Below are 18,255 nucleotides of genomic sequence, written 5' to 3' on the forward strand. Positions count from 1 at the left end.
ATAGTTAGCTTTTATACTTAATATGTAGGTACCATAGCATGCTTTTTTGTACCGTTAACTCGAGATCTACGGGGAGATGTTTTGATTATAATATCAGAAAATTTTGGTTGTTTTATTCCGATCCTTATCAAAATATTCATAACCTTCATATTAGATTTTACGATGTGCAAGAAAGATAATAAATTACTGGCAGATTTAACAGCCAATACAGTTTTAATAAGTAAAAGAGAGAATAAATACTACGCTACCTACATTATCAAATTTATTGAGTACCATTTTTTTTATATGAAAGGGAAAATCTGGAGACCAAGATTTGCTTGTCGTTTTTTTAAGACCATATCGCTTTATCATCCCCGAATTCCTGCATAAAAATTTCATGAAAATCGTTTCAGCTATTTCTGAGATTCAGGTTCAGGATTCAGGGTATACTTAAAGTTTTTTTTTTTCACTTATTATTTGAGATATTGACCTGTAATTATTATGCACAAACTTGATTAACCCGAATGTTTCATGAAAATTATTTTAGTAGTGGGTAAAAATACGAAGTAACCCTTGTGACCACGACTTGCAGGATTATTGTTTTTAATTATTATTCTCATATTAGTTTATGTTGTGTAAAAACTAAAACAGATAAAAATAAAGCCCTAGCGGCGAGTGTCATACCTTGGACGGTTCATCTTCATTAATGACATTATTGGTATTTTATGCAAAAAACGTATTTTTAAATAACACAAAATTAAATTTTAAAATGAAAATTTGAAGTCCCATTGACAAAAAACAAACAACCAACTTTCTAATTTACGAGAAGCAAAGATCCAAACAACTTTCGACTGGCCGTTTTAGGAAGCAATCAGACATGTAGCTGCTATCGAATGATACGTACTGTCGAACATCACAGTGGACATCCGCCCAGAACTGACTTGTAATGGTTAAGAATGGCTAGCTAGTACAAACAAACTGCAATCTCCAAGTAGTTACAGTTTGGATCAAACGCACGCAGGCGGCTCGACTCGCGGCGGATTTCGCGACATTTTCGCGCGCGATTGTATTTCAAAATTCGAATTCCATTTTTGCAACGCTGTCCGCCGATAGATAAAATAAAAAAAAATTAAATTACTTGTTTAGTTGAATAAGAAAGACTGAATGAGTATTATTACAAAGTGATGAGATTTGACTGTGATTAAATATTTAGCAACAGGGTAAGTAGTCAATTATATTTCAATAAGAATAATATTATCCTAATGCTCTTTTCTGACTTCAAAAAAACAATGCATAGCAATAATAATTACATATTGAATTATATTTACAAATGTTTTCCTTAAAAGAGTTTACAAATCCTATTTTACAATAAAACAAACAATGCTAAAAGCAACAATTATTAAGTACCGGCACCATAATATTATTAAGTAGAACAGTAAACATCATGTCGATTACTAAAATGACCTATGTAAAAACCTTTTTCCGAATACACACATGTACATACATATTTTTTGTAATTTATTTTTTATATTATGAGTTTATCATAATATTATAATGTATAAAGTTTTTAATATCTACTTTTTCATTTCATTTTTAGTTCGCTTTATTCTTCAAAGAGACGTTTTAGATATAGACTATTAATTCCAGCATAACTACCTTGTTAACTGAAAAGAAAAAAATAAAATATTTAAAATAAAAGCTACGAATTTTTTTTATTCGTATAGCTTTATAGCTCAGTCTCAGTTGTAAACGGTAATAAGATATCGATTAAAGAGGTCGCAGATTGTGCTTCCTTACCGACGCTATTTTTCTTTACAAATTATGGTTATTTACGTATTCATAGATTGCAAAAGTTTCTCAGATATACATAATAAGTCACATAGAAAAGTCAAAACTTTCCATTTAATATTTTTTTTAAAGAATAGGTACTTGGGGCGTAATATTTTACAATCGATATCGAAGCCAAAAATATAGATTATAGAGACCGGACCGCTGCAGCTGTAACGGAGCGATGTGGATTAGACAGCGGGGCACAGCTAGTTAATTTTTAAAACATTATTGTATATGTGCATATAATAATTAATGTCTATTGCTATCATGGAGGTCATTTTTTGTATGAATATAAAAAATCCGTCATAGTTTAACCAGTTTTTATGCAACTTAATCTGCCAATACAAGATATTCCTTTCTATTCAACTTTTTGATTTTTTTGCACCCAATTTGCACCACACAGTTTAATTATAATTATATTCTATTATATTATTCAATTATAATTATATTATGTGACTTTATAAATAATATTTTTTTTAATTATAAAGTCAGATTTGATATAATATGTGACTACTCATTTTTTTTAAATTACGTGATGAATTCTTGTGACATCAAATATTACATTTTGTAAATAACTATACAAAATTGTTAGAGTGACGGTGCATTTACATCAGACGAGCGAATGCTCATTCTAATATAACTACACTATGCTAAATTCATTTACCTAGTGTAAACAGGCGTAGAGCATTCTTTCTTAGTGAGTGCTGAAAGATTATATGCAATGTTCTAATACTAAACAACACTGAATACGAGTGTTCGTTTACGCATCACGAAAGAATGCTCTTGCTCTAGCTCTAGTTCTATGTTCGTTTGATGTAAATGCACTGTATGAGAAAAATCTATTTTAACCAATTCGTTTGTTATATTCCACTATTACCCAATTCCCTATATACTATAAAATAAATAATAATAAAAATCGTTTATTTCGAAACAATACATACAAACAAAAACAATTTAGACACGACGATCGCCTCAACTAGAAATATACCTGTGCTAGAGACGATCGACGCCTTCATTAAAAATAACATTTCGGGCATGCAGTTTGTGTGTGTGTGTGTGTGTGTGTATGTGTGTGTGTGTGTGTGTGATGTTCCCCTATTTGAGATTTGTTGACTATATAACATGATATTGATCATTATTATGAGTATACTTTCAATCTTGGAACATTAAACTGCTCTAAGCTTTCTTTAAATAGCCTCTACCAATGCAAATTCCTAAACCAAATCAGTGGCTCTACTTTTTGGCATTTTAGTATGTGATCGTTCTACTTAATAACCGTCTTATGTTTTAATTCTCGAATTTTGAATGTACAATTTAAAACAAGTTAACATCATTTTCCGGGAAAAAATTGTTAAAAAAGAAAGTTTCTCATTCGTTCGGAAATTACCTATGTAATAAATATGCGAACTTTTTTAGAATCAAGCTTTTTTTATGTATTTAACGCACGATTGTGTATCTGTTCTATAACTATTGTCTATTGAAACTTTATTAAAAAATAATGGTTTTGATTACAATAATATTACATTCGTTTTTCATCTGAATGAACAAGGCTACAAGACTAGGCATAGGCACGTATTAATTATGCATAGGTTGACGACCTCAAATAATATACTGCATGTCGACTGTCATCTATATGTGCAATTTGCTTTATGATTACATGTAAATTGAAAATGTAATGATTGTACTTTTCAAACTTCCAGGCTGGACTAGTACTTAGGTACATCTACATGATGATTTAACAACACCGCTTTAGTTTGCTTTTGTTAAAGAGCACAAAACATGTGATTATACAAAAAGTACAGAGTAATAATTTGATTACGTGTGCGAAGTCGGGTAACAATAGCAGTTGTTCAAAGTTGCAAGGACACAGGACTATTAGAGCTGATAATGTCATATGGGTACTGTTTAACTTAATTTCTTAATTCGATACCTAGATACTTCAATAGATAATGACGACATTATGTTAAAAACGATGCAATTTTTGAAAAAATGTATGTAGTTATGAATATAACACGAATAAACAAAATTTACACTCAAATAATTGTATAGCGCGCATTATTATTTGGTAGCGACTAGCGAATAGCGATAGAGCGATATTAGGTACAATTTCTAAGGTTAGAAAATCATGATTATTAAAATAAATGTCTTTGAATATACTAAGAACTAATCAAATATTAGAAATGCTGTTGAATTTATCATTACGCACCATTACGCTGTCACTTTAAAACAGTTTTTGCATGGTATTTCCAGTGTTTTCGTGAACATAAAAAGTAAAAACCCAGTGGACACCAAATGTATGTTTTGATAGTTACTTGCGCTAAACATCATAATAATTCCAAATATAACTCGAATATGCTTTTTTGCTATGTGAGTGTGAATTCTCACCACAACCACAGAATAATAACCTAGCTAGCTACCAAAACACACAACACCCACAATTTCTTAAGAATGCAGAGGGTTAGGTAAATTATTTAATTTACAGTTATCAGGCTTAATTATGGAAATATTTTCTTTTGTCTGTCAGTATAATTTGTATTTTCAGTATTGATGATTTTCTAAACTGCATGACTTCGGACTTCTTCTTGCTAACAATAGAAATAATATCTATTTAATTAGAATTAGGTACACCGTACAGTAATTTGCTCTTGATAGAGTTGTTACAACTTACAACCAAAGTTTTATCTATCGCTTAAGGTACGATACCTTCTAAGTATCAAAAAACCTACAAATGAAGAAATAAAAATATTTCTTCTATTATCCGTCTGATACAGTTCAATTAGACGTATGTAACGGATATTAAACGGATATCAAAACAGTTCGATGAGTTTTCTATGAATATTTGTTTTCATTCCCATAGTCTTTAATTGGCTTTGGTACTTATTAAGAAAAGCACTGGAAACCCGTAAAACGGATAGAATTATTTATTTACGTTATTATATTATTTAACGTAAATGCAGTCACATATTTAGTAGGAAAAACCATGATCTTGTCAACTTTTTTGTTTCCGCCTTGCGTTCCAAATTTTTCCTACATTATGTGTACAAATTACAGGAAATTACAATTGTACTTACAATACTTCCTGTGTTATCGTAAACAAATTAAGGTTTCTACTTTTAGATGAAAAACTAGCTCCCGCCCACGACTATGTACGTTCATCCCCGTTTTTCCCCGTTACCGCAAGAATTTCGGGAAATCCTTTCTTAGCGGATGCCTACGTCCTAACATCTACCTGCATGCCAAATTCCAGCCCGATATGTCCACTGGTTTGGGCTGTGCGTTGATAGATCTCTATATCAGACACCATTTGAGTTTTATAATATACTAGCGGTCCGCCCCGGCTTCGCCCGTGGTACATATTTACGTTTTCTCTACATAAAAACCATCCTCGTACTTCAAGGAATATAATAAAAAAAGAATTATCGAATTCGGTTCAGCCGTTCTCGAGTTATGCGCTTACCAACACATTTTGCGAATCATTTTTATATATAAGATAAGATATAGGTACCTAAGGTATAGGAAACTAAATAACATTGTAAAATTATTATTTTTTGAACTCAGCTACTGTTTAAAAGCATTATTTTATAATAATTTTATATTTTCCCTTCTCACAGACAATGTTGCATTTACTTTGAATTTTTTTTTGAAAATCTTATGAATATATTTTTTTTATAATAGATATCGGTTTATTCGAAATTTACACTGTATGTCCACTATTGTGTAGACTTTAGGTAATAAACACATTTCCTGTATTTAAAACAATTTGAATTCAAGCTCGTTCTAGGCTCTTTTTATGCAATAGATAAATATACTATGTATAAGTTCTTCAAAAAGGAATAGTCTGTATCAATTTAAACAATTTTGTAGCTTAAGTTGATATAATAAATATAAATTTCCATGTTATTTTACTGTCGAAAATTATTCCATCGTTCTGTCTTACTTTACGTACTTTTTGAAAAATATCAAACTCTATGACATGATTATAACGTCGCTCGGAATCATCAGCCGAGAGGCAACGATGCAAAAACATTTAACGAGGCAGCAAATTACTGACAATTTTATATTTAGCAGTTTATTGTGTTTTTTGCGTATAAAAAAGTCATTTTATACAAATAAGTATACGTGTGTATATTATTTTATTAATTTCAAAGCATTCATGGAGCCATTATAATCAGAATGGTTGGTTGCGTAGGTGACATTTCAATTTTCAATTTTTAAATATATATATTCTAAAAAACTTGACTTTTTTTTCTAACATATCTGAGGTATGTTTATCATATCTACTTTTCGTATCAAAACTTTTAACAATAAAATTGACTGCCCCTATTGCTAACAAAAGTCAACATTCGTGTCCCGGCTGGATACCTATCTCCGCTTCAAAATAACCCCATTAGCTCCACCTCATTATAATATTTATTTAGTTCATATTGATGATAACAATATTTTCAATGTCAATCATATGAAAAATATTGTTAACGCTCTATATTATTAAGTCCAACAACTGATCAGTATGCACTGAGTTTAAATTCAAATTATTTATTCAATTTGCGATACGACCATAAAATCTATTCGTAGGAATTCAATAGGTAGGTATGAAAGCAAACAATATTTTATTTTTCATTTTTATTTATTTCACAATGTATAAATATGTCTCTGGTTCAAAATATAGAATGCCTAATCTAACTATGTTTCATGTTTTCAATATAAGGGTCCTAGTGAGCGAAATTAAATTTTCGTGAGAATATTTTTTTATCGTGCCTACAACTAGGTACCTACGTTGTTTACATTTTCAATGCAAACTTATCCTTGTAACTTGTAAATGACAGAACCAACCTTCTACGGTTTCATAGACCTCTGAACGAGCCTTCAAGTGATCTTTCATTTAACCATGATTAAACATAAATATAAGTGCACTGTTTAAATATAAAGTTTCTTTCTATAAAAATGAAGGTTATTGAGGCTGCGAATATTAAATGAGGTCAAATGTAAAAGGTCACACGTTGTATGAATGCATTCCAAAAAGATCCTCTCAAATGATAACTGTAGTAGAACTATCTATTAAGATTAAACTAGAATGCGCTTAATAGTAAATTATTTCTTAGCATATAATTCAACAGAGCCTTGATCATAATAACTTAATAATCTTAGCTGTAATCAAAAAGATTGTAGTCAAAAGAGCAGATCAGAATAAAATTTTAAATGATGCCTTTTGGTTTCGCTTTCGAAAACGAACATGATCATGTTATAATGAAATATTGTTTATCAATACGTATTGATGATTAGAAAATTTAAATATTTATTTTACTTATAGTTGAGATGCTTTTATTTCTCGTTTATTTTTTTATGTTCTGGACATTAATTATAGAAATAGTTCACAGTTGAGATGTGTAGGTACTCGACGGTACTGGTGATATGTAACAAACATAAAATTAATTATCTATCGTTTTAAACAATGGCATTCAAACATTCAGATAATGTGATGAGAGGGTTATTGTATCTCATTATCTAAATACAAAACACTTATTGTTTTGTAACAAAAACATCATCTTTGTTTATGAAATTGTTCAAAGGATAATACATAATTTGTTTCATTTCTTGTTTGGTTTAATAAGCTTTATGTGCAATGCTTCATATGTATTAAATAAATTTATGACAATTTTCTCGTCTGCTTAGTCAAAATATCGTACACAAATAATAATATGTATGTATAATACAAAAGTTCAAATTCTTAAGTGATGAATATTTCGGCCATGCTAAATCTCAATTTTAATATCTTCAGGATACATTGTATTCAATCCCGGGGAATTCCAACCAAGATCAAATATCCAGATTAAACAGTCAGTAGAGACCAGTAAGAGATAAAAAATAAATTAACGAAGTCATGAAATAAAAACTAAAACACGTTCAATTGAATATCGCAAAACCAATCAAGACAAGAAGTAATTTCAGCATTTAAAAAGGATATTTTTTGCGCATAAAATATGGTATATATTACCTATGTGTATATATTTATTATCGTTAATTAGATTGTAAGTACATATTTTAAGCGAAATAATATAGTCTGTATCTGAAATGCCCTTACAGCTTCACACCTGTCGGCGCGCGTCAGCGTGAATAAATAACAGATAACTATATAGTATACCATATAAGTTATTTATGAGTATCTAGGATTAAAATCTAACTTCATATATAATTTGGTGCATCATCTTCAGATAGTAACATGAATAGCCACCGGGTTGTTAAATAATCTCAGTATTGATATTGATATAAACATGTTAACAAGTCTGTAATAGATGTAGTTAGGTACATATTTTCATGAATGAACAGTGCGGCCGCGGCATTGTGATCATTGCACAATAGGTGCTTTTAAAAACTCGTGGATAATTTGCGAATATTAGGTACATAATACTTTTGTGACTGACCATTAGCCTAAATTATAAATCTATCGTGTTGTTTGTAAATGTTTATATATCCTAATAAATTTGAGAAGCAATTAAATATCTGTGACAAGGTTAACGCTAGCGACTACATTGGTTAGTGAAAGGATTCTGATTTTTAGTTCAGTACCTACCTAACGATTCACAAATCACAATTCGTGTCTTATCTTAGATGCATACATTGTATTGTACACGGAATACAAAATAAAACATATTCACTAGTAACTAGACACTCACAGCCTTGTTGGTCCTATCTTTTAAAAGCAAAGCAAAATGCAATCCTTACTTAAAATAATTAAAACAGACAATAAACATCAAAACCAACATCAACCACATATTTATATTTACGAATATTTTTCAGTTGTGGTATCCATGATGACTCTCGTTACGCAAGCGGTTCCAGTGTTTGCAATTTTGCAAGTCACATTCAAAAATTGAGCATTAGATAATATTGTATGTGATAGCCTTGATTAGGAATACGGAACCGCCAACCGGATGGGTAAGGCCAAAGCGATGACACCGCTTAACAGTTTTTGTTGGCCTGTATTGTGGAGATGTCCACAAGGTCTGGCATACAACAGATTTGCGTGTCCGTAGCATGTATATTTTAATATAAAACCTTTTTGTGTAAAATAATTGTTAATGTGACAAAAAGGTTAGGTGATAAATAATAATAGTTACCTATTTTTTAAGTATCAGTTTCATCAAAAAAAAATGTTGGTACACAAGAAACGAAATTTGGTGATAGCATATCTAAATGTCTTTTTCACTATCAAGCTGTTCAATGAGGATATAGACGCATTTACAGTGCGCAGAATTCGGTTAATTTACCGGAAATAGCCACAGTAAGAAATTAAATCAACCATTAAATAAGTTTGTTGTTAAACTTAAAAATCAATTAGGTACTTGAGATATCCGTGTTCTATCTGTTTTACATTAAATGCCAACAAAGAGTAGGTGTCAGGCAGATAAAATAAAGAACTGTACAATAAATTACTGTATTCCGTGACTTTTGAAACAAACAACGATGCCACCACGAGATAAAACCATTGTCTAAGTAAAGCTAATTCTGTCCACAAGTCGCCAACGATTACAATAAGTACGTAGTAATCATGAAATGATTACCACGTCCGGTATTAAGGACCAGCATTAACAAATTAATGGCGTACATTAGCATAATAAACGTCCATAATTTTGGCAATCAGTAACCTATTTGTTATTTCTGTTTCAGGTACTTGAATTGGCGCTATGGCTTTCGATGCGAAGACAAAAGATAGAGACGAAAAAGCTTCAGATGCAACACTTAAGGGAGGAAACGACTTAATCGCTACAAATGAAATGAAAAATAATTTTATAAAAAACAAAATGGAAAAAATGCCGGTCGATAAAGCCGATTCTCCAGAAGATGATTGGAGTGGTCTTAATTTTTTCCAAAAAGCCAGACGGATGATGTCTTTGATAACTGTGGAACCGATATTGGCTTGTTATGTTATGCCTTCCGTTCTGTCAGCACTCGCAACACAGAATTTGTATCTAGAAAAAGCGTGTCGAGTTAATTTAGGTTTCGAACACCACGTATGCGATGCTCTCACTAAAAGAGCAACAGCGAATTACACGTTGGAAGAAGAAGCTGTACAAACACTTGTAGCCTCTGTAGCAGGCTGGAAAACTGTTCTACAATCGTTTCTGCCATGTGGAATATTAATATTTTTGGGAGCGTATAGTGACAGAGTCGGCCAGAGAAAATTTTGTATGTTACTACCTATTATTGGAGAATTTCTAACAAGCATAGGTCTCATTGTGAATACTTATTTTTTCTACGAATTGCCGGTCGAAGTGGCAGCGGTGACGGAAGCTATATTCCCGGCATTGACAGGCGGGTGGTTTACTATGTTTATGGGAGTGTTTAGTTATATCGCTGATGTGACGACTGATGAGCAAAGAACGTTACGGATAGGCATAGTGAACTTATTTTACTCCTTAGGGGTGCCCGTTGGAGCCGCACTCAGTGGAATTTTAGTGCGAAAAATAGGCTTATATGGTGTTTTTTCTTTGAGTGCTACGTTATATATTTTGAGTTTCATCTATGGTTTCTACAGGATAAAAGAAGTCAAGCGGACCGATTTGGATGTGGTAAGTTTTTATCAACGAGTTTATGAATGTTTCTACGAAACTACAATTAAAATGACTTCACGGTGGATTGTTGCGATAATGATAATTTAAACAAGTTTTTATACATCTTCATGTGCCAAGTTATGCCTGTTCGTTGGGGCTGAAAGATATGCTTACAGAAATGAAAAAAACACATGTTTATTTAAATTGTGTATAAAAAAAACTAAAGGATTTCAGTTTATGAAAATATATTGTTGTTTTCAGGTAGATAGGTGTTGGGTATATCCAAAGAACTCTACGATTGTAACTGTTCATTACCTTATACAAAAGATAATGTACCTAAGTAAAGTTCTAGACTACGTATAATTGAATGATTATACTGGATTCAGTTAGATCTATTTAAGCTGATCATGTGACTAGACAGACTACATCAACGTATGCATGTAATGTATCCCTAAGTTAGGGTTTATTATTACGTGTTATTACATAAGTTTTGAGTAGTAGGATACATGAAGTAACAGGGAATATAATTGAGTCGTGTTGGTACTGAAACTTGTTGTCAAATCGTTATTTTCCAGTAACGGTTAAAACAAAAAATACTTAGCAACGGGAATAACTATCGTAATATTTCTAGGTACCTACATTCAAATTCATTCTTGTTATCCAAAACCCACAAAAGTATTTTTTTTGACGGATTACTGATTGATTTTGCATTGTTTAGCTGAAATATTCGTCTTACTAAAATTAAACCTAAATTAATCGTAAGTCGTAACAAACCAATCTGTCATAATATAAGAGAGTTGTTTTTTCACGCAAGTGCTCAAATATTCGCAGTTGGAATCAAGATTTCTATGGTTATTTTATAAAGCGATTTCTGGCGTGAAACACTTTTTATATCGATTTGTAGAATTTAATATAATAAAAATATATTTAATGGCACTTGTGCGGAAAATTGAATATTAATTTAAACTTTAAAGGTATTTAAGTACTTCAATATCCATGGTATGCACCAATATCAATATGAGCATAATTAAAAGGAGTCGAATTACGAATAAGGCTCTAGTTTTAGAGGAATATTCGAATTCTTCCATTTTCATGCGAATTATTTTCGACGAATTGTTCCATTTACATGCGAATTATTTTCTTCCAAAACATTAATTCATTTCACAACTATAGTTACTACAAATAGAAAAAACGTAATCCGTCCATTATATCCACGATGAACGACCATGAATGGCAGTCGTTCGCAACTGTATCATCTTTAATTATATAACAGGTTACAAGTTCAATGCCTAACATTTATTCGAGCGTTACAATAGAAAAAGTCCGTCAACTTGACCTAGATTATTGTTACACTCCGTTGATAAGAAGGGTCTTGATAACACTTAATGCTCTAATGATTAATTTTAATGGAGCAATTAGCAAGTACAAGTTGTGCCCTTAGGGAGAAGTGAAATTACCTTGCGATTTTTATACTTGTATTAAAAATGTTCAAATTGTTATTTTTACTGCGATTGCGTGATTCATTGCAACGTTGATGACCGACAAAGATAATGAAATATTAGAATTATCTTTTCGTGAAAATTACAGAACGAGTTAAAATCTCACCGACACTGGGTCCTTTATCGGTGCCTTATTTTTTTATCTTTTTGAAGAACCATACAATCAAAATCTGTATTAATAAAAGTTAACGTTCACTTGGAAAGTTTATAATAGAGAGTAAAGATGAACGTCCGATGAACGAAAAATAAACATTAAATTATTTTTGTATTCCTTTTGAATTTCTACCTACTGTCCTGTTATTGAGTACACTGAAGCATGATTAAGTTAATATCTCTGCTCCATAGCAACTGCTCGACAAGCACGCTATGCTTATATAAAAAAAAAAAACAAAGTAATAGGTATTTATTTTTCTAAAGGAAAATTTCTAAGAACATAAAGATTATCTTTTAACATATTTGTTCCAATGAATTAGAGAATAAAAATGAAACCCGTTTTCCTTGGTCACGGCATCACGCGTGAACGGGTGGACCGATTTCGATAATTCTTTTAGTAGATATTATATTCCTTGAAGTACGAGGATGGTTCTTATGTAGAGAAAACGTAAATATGTACCACGGGCTAAGCCGGGGCGGACCGCTAGTTTTGAATAATGTTGTTTTTTTGTGGAATCCTCTGCCAAATAGTAAATACGAACGAAGTAGGGTAGGCCTAGCTTTAATAAGTTGATAAATATTTAAGTATTGAATTTACATTATAATATAAAATATTATTTATGTTCCACACTCGATCCGATGACTTTTGAAATTGGTTTTCTGGTTTACTTACAAAACAATAAAATAAAAAATGTTGTCTTTGTAATTTTCCAATTTGCATTTTTTATTGCATTAATCCATAGCGAATACGCTGTTTTCCCATTCAATCTTCCTTTTATTTGTGAAAAGCTTGGAGTAATTTCAACTTATTTAATACTTAGGTATCTATATATTTTAAACTTTCCACTAGCTAATGCGTATAATATTATGACACCAGGTGAGTATTAAAACTAATTTTATGGATCATATCGTTCAAGCAAGGAAATTTATAATCAAATTACAATATTATATAGCACACACTGCGAAGAATTTTGGTAGATACAAATTAAGTCTAAATTTTGAAAATAAGTAGGTAAGTACTGTTGTACCTACCTATTCTGTATTGTACGGTATTCTATTCAACCGTCATGTGAACCATTTTGTGGAAAATTATCTTCATCTTGATTTTTTTTAAGTACTTACGTAGTCAAGAGACACCAAAGGCCAAAATGTTTGTTTATTACCTGAAGTATCATTGACCTTTCTAGATACTCTTATACTTTTGCGCACGTCTTGGATATAATTGCTATTCAAAGTGCTGCGTTAATTTTATTAAATAATAGAAATAATAAATAAGAATTAATTATAATACAAAAACTCTATAACTTCGAATACATGATTTTTCTCATACAAAAACTTTATTACTTTCAAGGTCTTATTGTTCTACCTATGATATACATCGTATGCATAATATATTGCATATAAATGCATTTTATATATGCATTTGTAGATGTTTCTCAAATAATATAATTAATAAGTTCTTTATTTTACGACTTTTATAAACGGTTTTAAAACCGAAATCTTTTAAGAAATATAATTTTTTAAAGAATAGGAAAAACTATCTCGAGACGGCATTTATATTTATAAAGCATTTGAATGCCATAGAACTAAAATATCAAATTATAGAAATTACTGATTAGGTTTGATTAAGATATTCAGATTTGCACAATATGAGATCTTAGCAGTTAGCACTGATATTCTTATTCAAAACAATGTCATTGCAAATTTTGTGCTTATTTTTAATCTATGAGAAGTGAGAACGGTATGTCCCTGATTCTATTGTATGAGGCTAAATAGAAAACATGCGCTGATGCAGTCCTGATAAAAAGGTTTTGGCCATGAACAATCGCCAATCTAAAAATATAATTTTGTGAAGGTATTATTGCAAATTCAGCTATTTTGTGGTACCTAACCACTATTGATTAAAAACAAAAATTACTTATTTTTTTTACCTTACTGGAAGGGAAGATCGTAACAAAACTTTAGCTTTTACAAATTCAATAACATATTCATCTTTGTTTTATCTCCTTTTCAGAAACCAGCAAAGAACTGTTGGGCATGGCTAAAAGATTTCTTCGACACGAAATACGTGAAGGATACCATGATGGTCGCATTCAAGCCTGGGCCCAATAACAGAAGGCTTCGTGTTATTATGTTGGTCGTTGTACTATGTGTAGTTATCGGTCCTATTTATGGTAAGTATACTAATACTTTCAGTGTAAATTGTAACACAAACTAGCCTTAAATCCTCCATTGTATATTTTACCACCAGAAAAATGTTTGCCAGATTTTTACAGTCAAAACTGGTTTTGACCAGTAATGAGTTTTGACTGTAGCATCCTACCAATTATTGTTTATTCGATACCTCGCGAGGACATCAGAGATACCATTTATTTAGGAACTCCTCGTAACTCTATAATTTATACCAGGCTAAAGTGTTAAGAAATAATAATAAGAGCATCTTGCTAGCAGGGTAAAAAGCAAAAAATATTTATTGATCATCATCTAAATAACCAAATGAAAACGAATCTATGACTTCTTCGCTCCATGTAATTTAAAGCACTCCTAATAGATAATAATTTCTACACTCCTTATAAATCTTAATTACGTATGTAGGTCTATCACAAATACGACAAAGAACCCTTAACCAGAATTGCCATGACCTTTTTACTGCCCTCTGTAGTATTTTGTTTGTCCCATTTTTATTGTCTCATTGTTTTGCATAGATTTCCAATAACGTAAAACATACTCTTTTGGTAGTCTAAGTATCAATTGTTATTTATCTAATTGCGCTTTGTGCCAAATGTAATGAAGTGATAAGTTTGCGAATATCTTTTGATCAGATTAACTAATGTCCTACGCATATTTTATTAAAAAGTAATAATTATAGGTAATAGGACCTTAGGTACCTACCACGAATTACTTTTTAGTTATTTCAGTAAATAAGTAGGACTAATAATCTACGTACTTTTATTATATTTTGGATCTATAATTTCAGGTGAAATGTCAGTGATGTACCTGTTTACAAGATATCGGTTCAACTGGAACGAGGTGGATTTCAGCATGTTCTCTACTTACGCGATGTGTACTTCATTAGTCGGTAAATTTATTTAATATGATAATTTTGCTCATAAAGAAATAACTGAGCTTCACATTAGGTAGGTATTTTAACCAGATTTTGTTTAATTAACTAAATGCAATAAAAAGTTCTGAATTAAATATTTAATATTGTATTCGTACGTATGCATGCATTACATATTTATACATTAATAATAATTATTATTATCCAAATAAACCTGTGAGAACATAGGTTGTTATTTTGCTTTTATAAAAGGAAGGCCATATCTAATATTATAAAACAATTTTTTATGTGTACATTATACATATTTAGCTCTTTAGTAACTACCTACCTATGTGTTTCATCCGTTTCATTATTATATTGTTATTATTCTGGATCTGCCTTTGAGAATGTCGAGTGACTTTTCAATATTAAAATTTCCGACATAGTACAAACTGTTTGACAACTTAATTTCTAAACTTAGTTCTGAACACATTCTGAATCATAATACCTACTAACAATTTATTTCGCAGGAACTCTCTTTTCGGTGGGAGTATTTAGCCATGTTTTGAAATTTGATGATGCAATCATTGGTGTTATATCTTGCACCAGTAAGATATTGTCTGGTTTCATGTATGCTTTTGCTACGAAAACTTGGCATATTTACATTGGTAAGTAAACATTCACAGATACTGTACATACTTACATAAAATTTGCATAACAAACCAGAAAACATACAGGCTATATCATCAAGAAAAAAATATGGCGTTAGATTCGACATAATAGGTAATATTACGGTCCAGTTGCCAAATATGTTTTTTAGAAATATTATGTAAACTGGAAAAAGTTTTGGAAACTCAGTTCATGTGATGAAATAGGTAAGTAGGTAACCGACATAATATTGTCTAATTCGAGAGTTTTATAACAAAGTTCAGAAAAGACAATTAGTCTTTATAAACTAATATTATAAAGCTGAAGAGCTGTTTGTTTGTTTGAACGCACTAATCTCAGGAACTGGTCCGATTTGAAAAATTCTTTCGGTGTTATATAGCCCATTCATCGAGGAAGACAAAAGGCTATAGGTATATTTTATCATCACGCTAAGACCAACAGGAGCAGAGAAACACAGTGTAGGTATTGAGTATTATTATACTCAATACTGAATACACTGTTATTAATAGTTATAGTTATAAGATAACTATATAATCTTTTGTTACTTTTCAGCACCCCTCATTGAAATATTTAACGGAACTTCGTTCATAGCTATGAGGTCAATGGTTTCTAAGTTGGTGGAAAGGGATGAGCTGGGTAAAAGAGTTTTTTTATCTATCAAAAAGAATTGTTTTAATTGTGTATAATATAATCTTACCTACTTTCTATAGAAAAAAGTTTTTACATTAATGGAAAAAAAATAGATTTGATTAAAAGAAAAGTTAGATAGTTGCTATCGCAATAATTAAGACACATGTATGTACCTAACGAGTTAAAAGGCCTTTGAGATTGCAGAGCATGCCAAATAAAATTTACACTCGAAACTTAGCGATCTTTTGACTACTATAAAATAATATTAACGATAACTAGATACTTATTAGGTGCAATATAAATAATTTTCTCGGGAGTTTTACTTTTATCAACAGTCATCAACTAAGTAATTGTAATAAAAATAGGTAACTCAGTATTAATAATATCAAAACATTTCCTTTTATTTTAAGGTAAAGTGAACTCTTTCTTCGGCTTGGCTGAAGCAATGATGCCCTTAGTGTACGCGCCGATGTATACTACAGTATATACGGCAACTCTGAAAACATTCCCCGGAGCATTCTTCCTTCTGGGAGGCGGTCTTACCGTACCTGCAGTACTTATATTTTTGTAAGTACCTAAGTACCTATAATCGTAATATATTAAAAAGAAAAACAATTCAAGAATATTACTTTTAAGTATTTTAATATACCAACGTAAGAAAAAAATGCTTCTTCATTAATTTAAAGATGTGATAGGTATTATAAATTTCTAATGAATGGAAAATTCGACCACGAGGCGGGAATCGAACTCGCGTCTGGTGTGATATTAATGGCTCATAAATAATGTTAGGTTATTTTGTAAAAAAGTATGTTTAGCTACATTATTTTTTAGATGGCTATATTTGGCAAACAAAAAGTACGTCGCAACAGAACAGGCAAATGACAGTGAAAAAGACACGAAAATTGAAGAGCAATCAGAAAAGAATGGGCTGGAAAATAAAGCATTCGAAAGCGATGAGAAAGAAAAAAATAATATTGACTCTGGTAACATAGCAGACACAGATAATGTTGCCAGTCAATCACAAATAGAAATAGGTTTCACTGAAAGTATGCTATGTACTAGTAAGTTGTAGAAACTAAGCTTAAATCAAGACATAAACTAAGTAGATGTAGTATAGTGAAATTGAGTACTTCTGTGATATAGTAATTATATTATAAGTGTAACAATAACTAATTTATGCCCCAAGTGACAACGTTCCTTTTGTTTCGACAAACTACCCACAAACTACCAGTATTCCGATTTCCGCCTATTGGTACAATGATTATGTGGTTCGACCCCAGTGGAGTGATAAAAAAATGTTTGGGTCTGGAGTCTTACAGGACTCAATTGATGATCACCTAAATCCTTTTCTATGACACTCTACGACCTACGTCCAAAGTACAGTTTTACCGATGAAACTGATGTGAAAGGCATCAAGTGTCTTACAAGTAGGTATATACTCCACGTCCTATAAAGTACAGTTTTACCGATATTGGTTCTAAATACAAAGCAAACTTATTATAAAGATTTTTTGTGTGTCCAATTAATATAGTAACCTAAATCTGACAACAAAAATACAAATTGAGTTATCATAAAAGGAGAAAAAATATTTTCAATTATAATTATCAACTAACATTACTTTTCCTCTATCTGTCTCACTCAGATGAAAGATGACATGCAAATAATCTTCAAATAATAGTGAATATGAATGGCTGTTGACATATTACTCTTATTTTAATCTTAAATTATGTGATAACTTATTATTAATAAATAATTATACTTACTAGTACTTAAGCAACATGTTAAACCTATAAATCTATCAGTATTTCTTATACTAAGAATAATAAATTATTTGTGATATATTGTTCCATATACATACATACAATGTTTAAGGCGCGGGTCAAACACAAGCGGCGCGGGCGCGGGC

At 31.0% G+C, this 18,255-nt stretch overlaps 1 protein-coding gene across 1 annotated transcript; it reads left to right on the forward strand.

The window, feature by feature from the left end:
* The first annotated feature begins 1,005 nt into the window (after positions 1–1,005).
* On the forward strand, positions 1,006–17,710 carry LOC149908524 (lysosomal proton-coupled steroid conjugate and bile acid symporter SLC46A3-like). Its single transcript, XM_090102304.1, has 8 exons — positions 1,006–1,199; positions 9,475–10,376; positions 14,025–14,184; positions 14,988–15,089; positions 15,581–15,718; positions 16,272–16,355; positions 16,760–16,916; positions 17,181–17,710. Exons 2-8 carry the CDS (start codon positions 9,492–9,494, stop codon positions 17,419–17,421), a joined length of 1,767 nt encoding a protein of 588 aa, XP_089958430.1. The 5' UTR covers positions 1,006–1,199; positions 9,475–9,491; the 3' UTR covers positions 17,422–17,710.
* Positions 17,711–18,255: the final 545 nt, after the last annotated feature.

This window comes from Colias eurytheme, chromosome 5, assembly GCF_061535395.1.
Source record: "Colias eurytheme isolate Ceu_HAF_F1 chromosome 5, ilColEury1 Martin Lab GWU primary, whole genome shotgun sequence".
In the NCBI taxonomy this organism is placed as follows: domain Eukaryota; kingdom Metazoa; phylum Arthropoda; class Insecta; order Lepidoptera; family Pieridae; genus Colias; species Colias eurytheme.

Coding starts and splice junctions, on each gene's coding strand:
- LOC149908524 (XM_090102304.1), top strand. CDS start 9,492: ATGGCTTTCGATGCGAAGACAAAAGATAGAGACGAAAAAGCTTCAGAT. Junction 16,356..16,759: donor GGTGGAAAGGGATGAGCTGG/GTAAAAGAGTTT, acceptor TTTTATTTTAAG/GTAAAGTGAACTCTTTCTTC. Junction 16,917..17,180: donor CCTGCAGTACTTATATTTTT/GTAAGTACCTAA, acceptor ATTATTTTTTAG/ATGGCTATATTTGGCAAACA.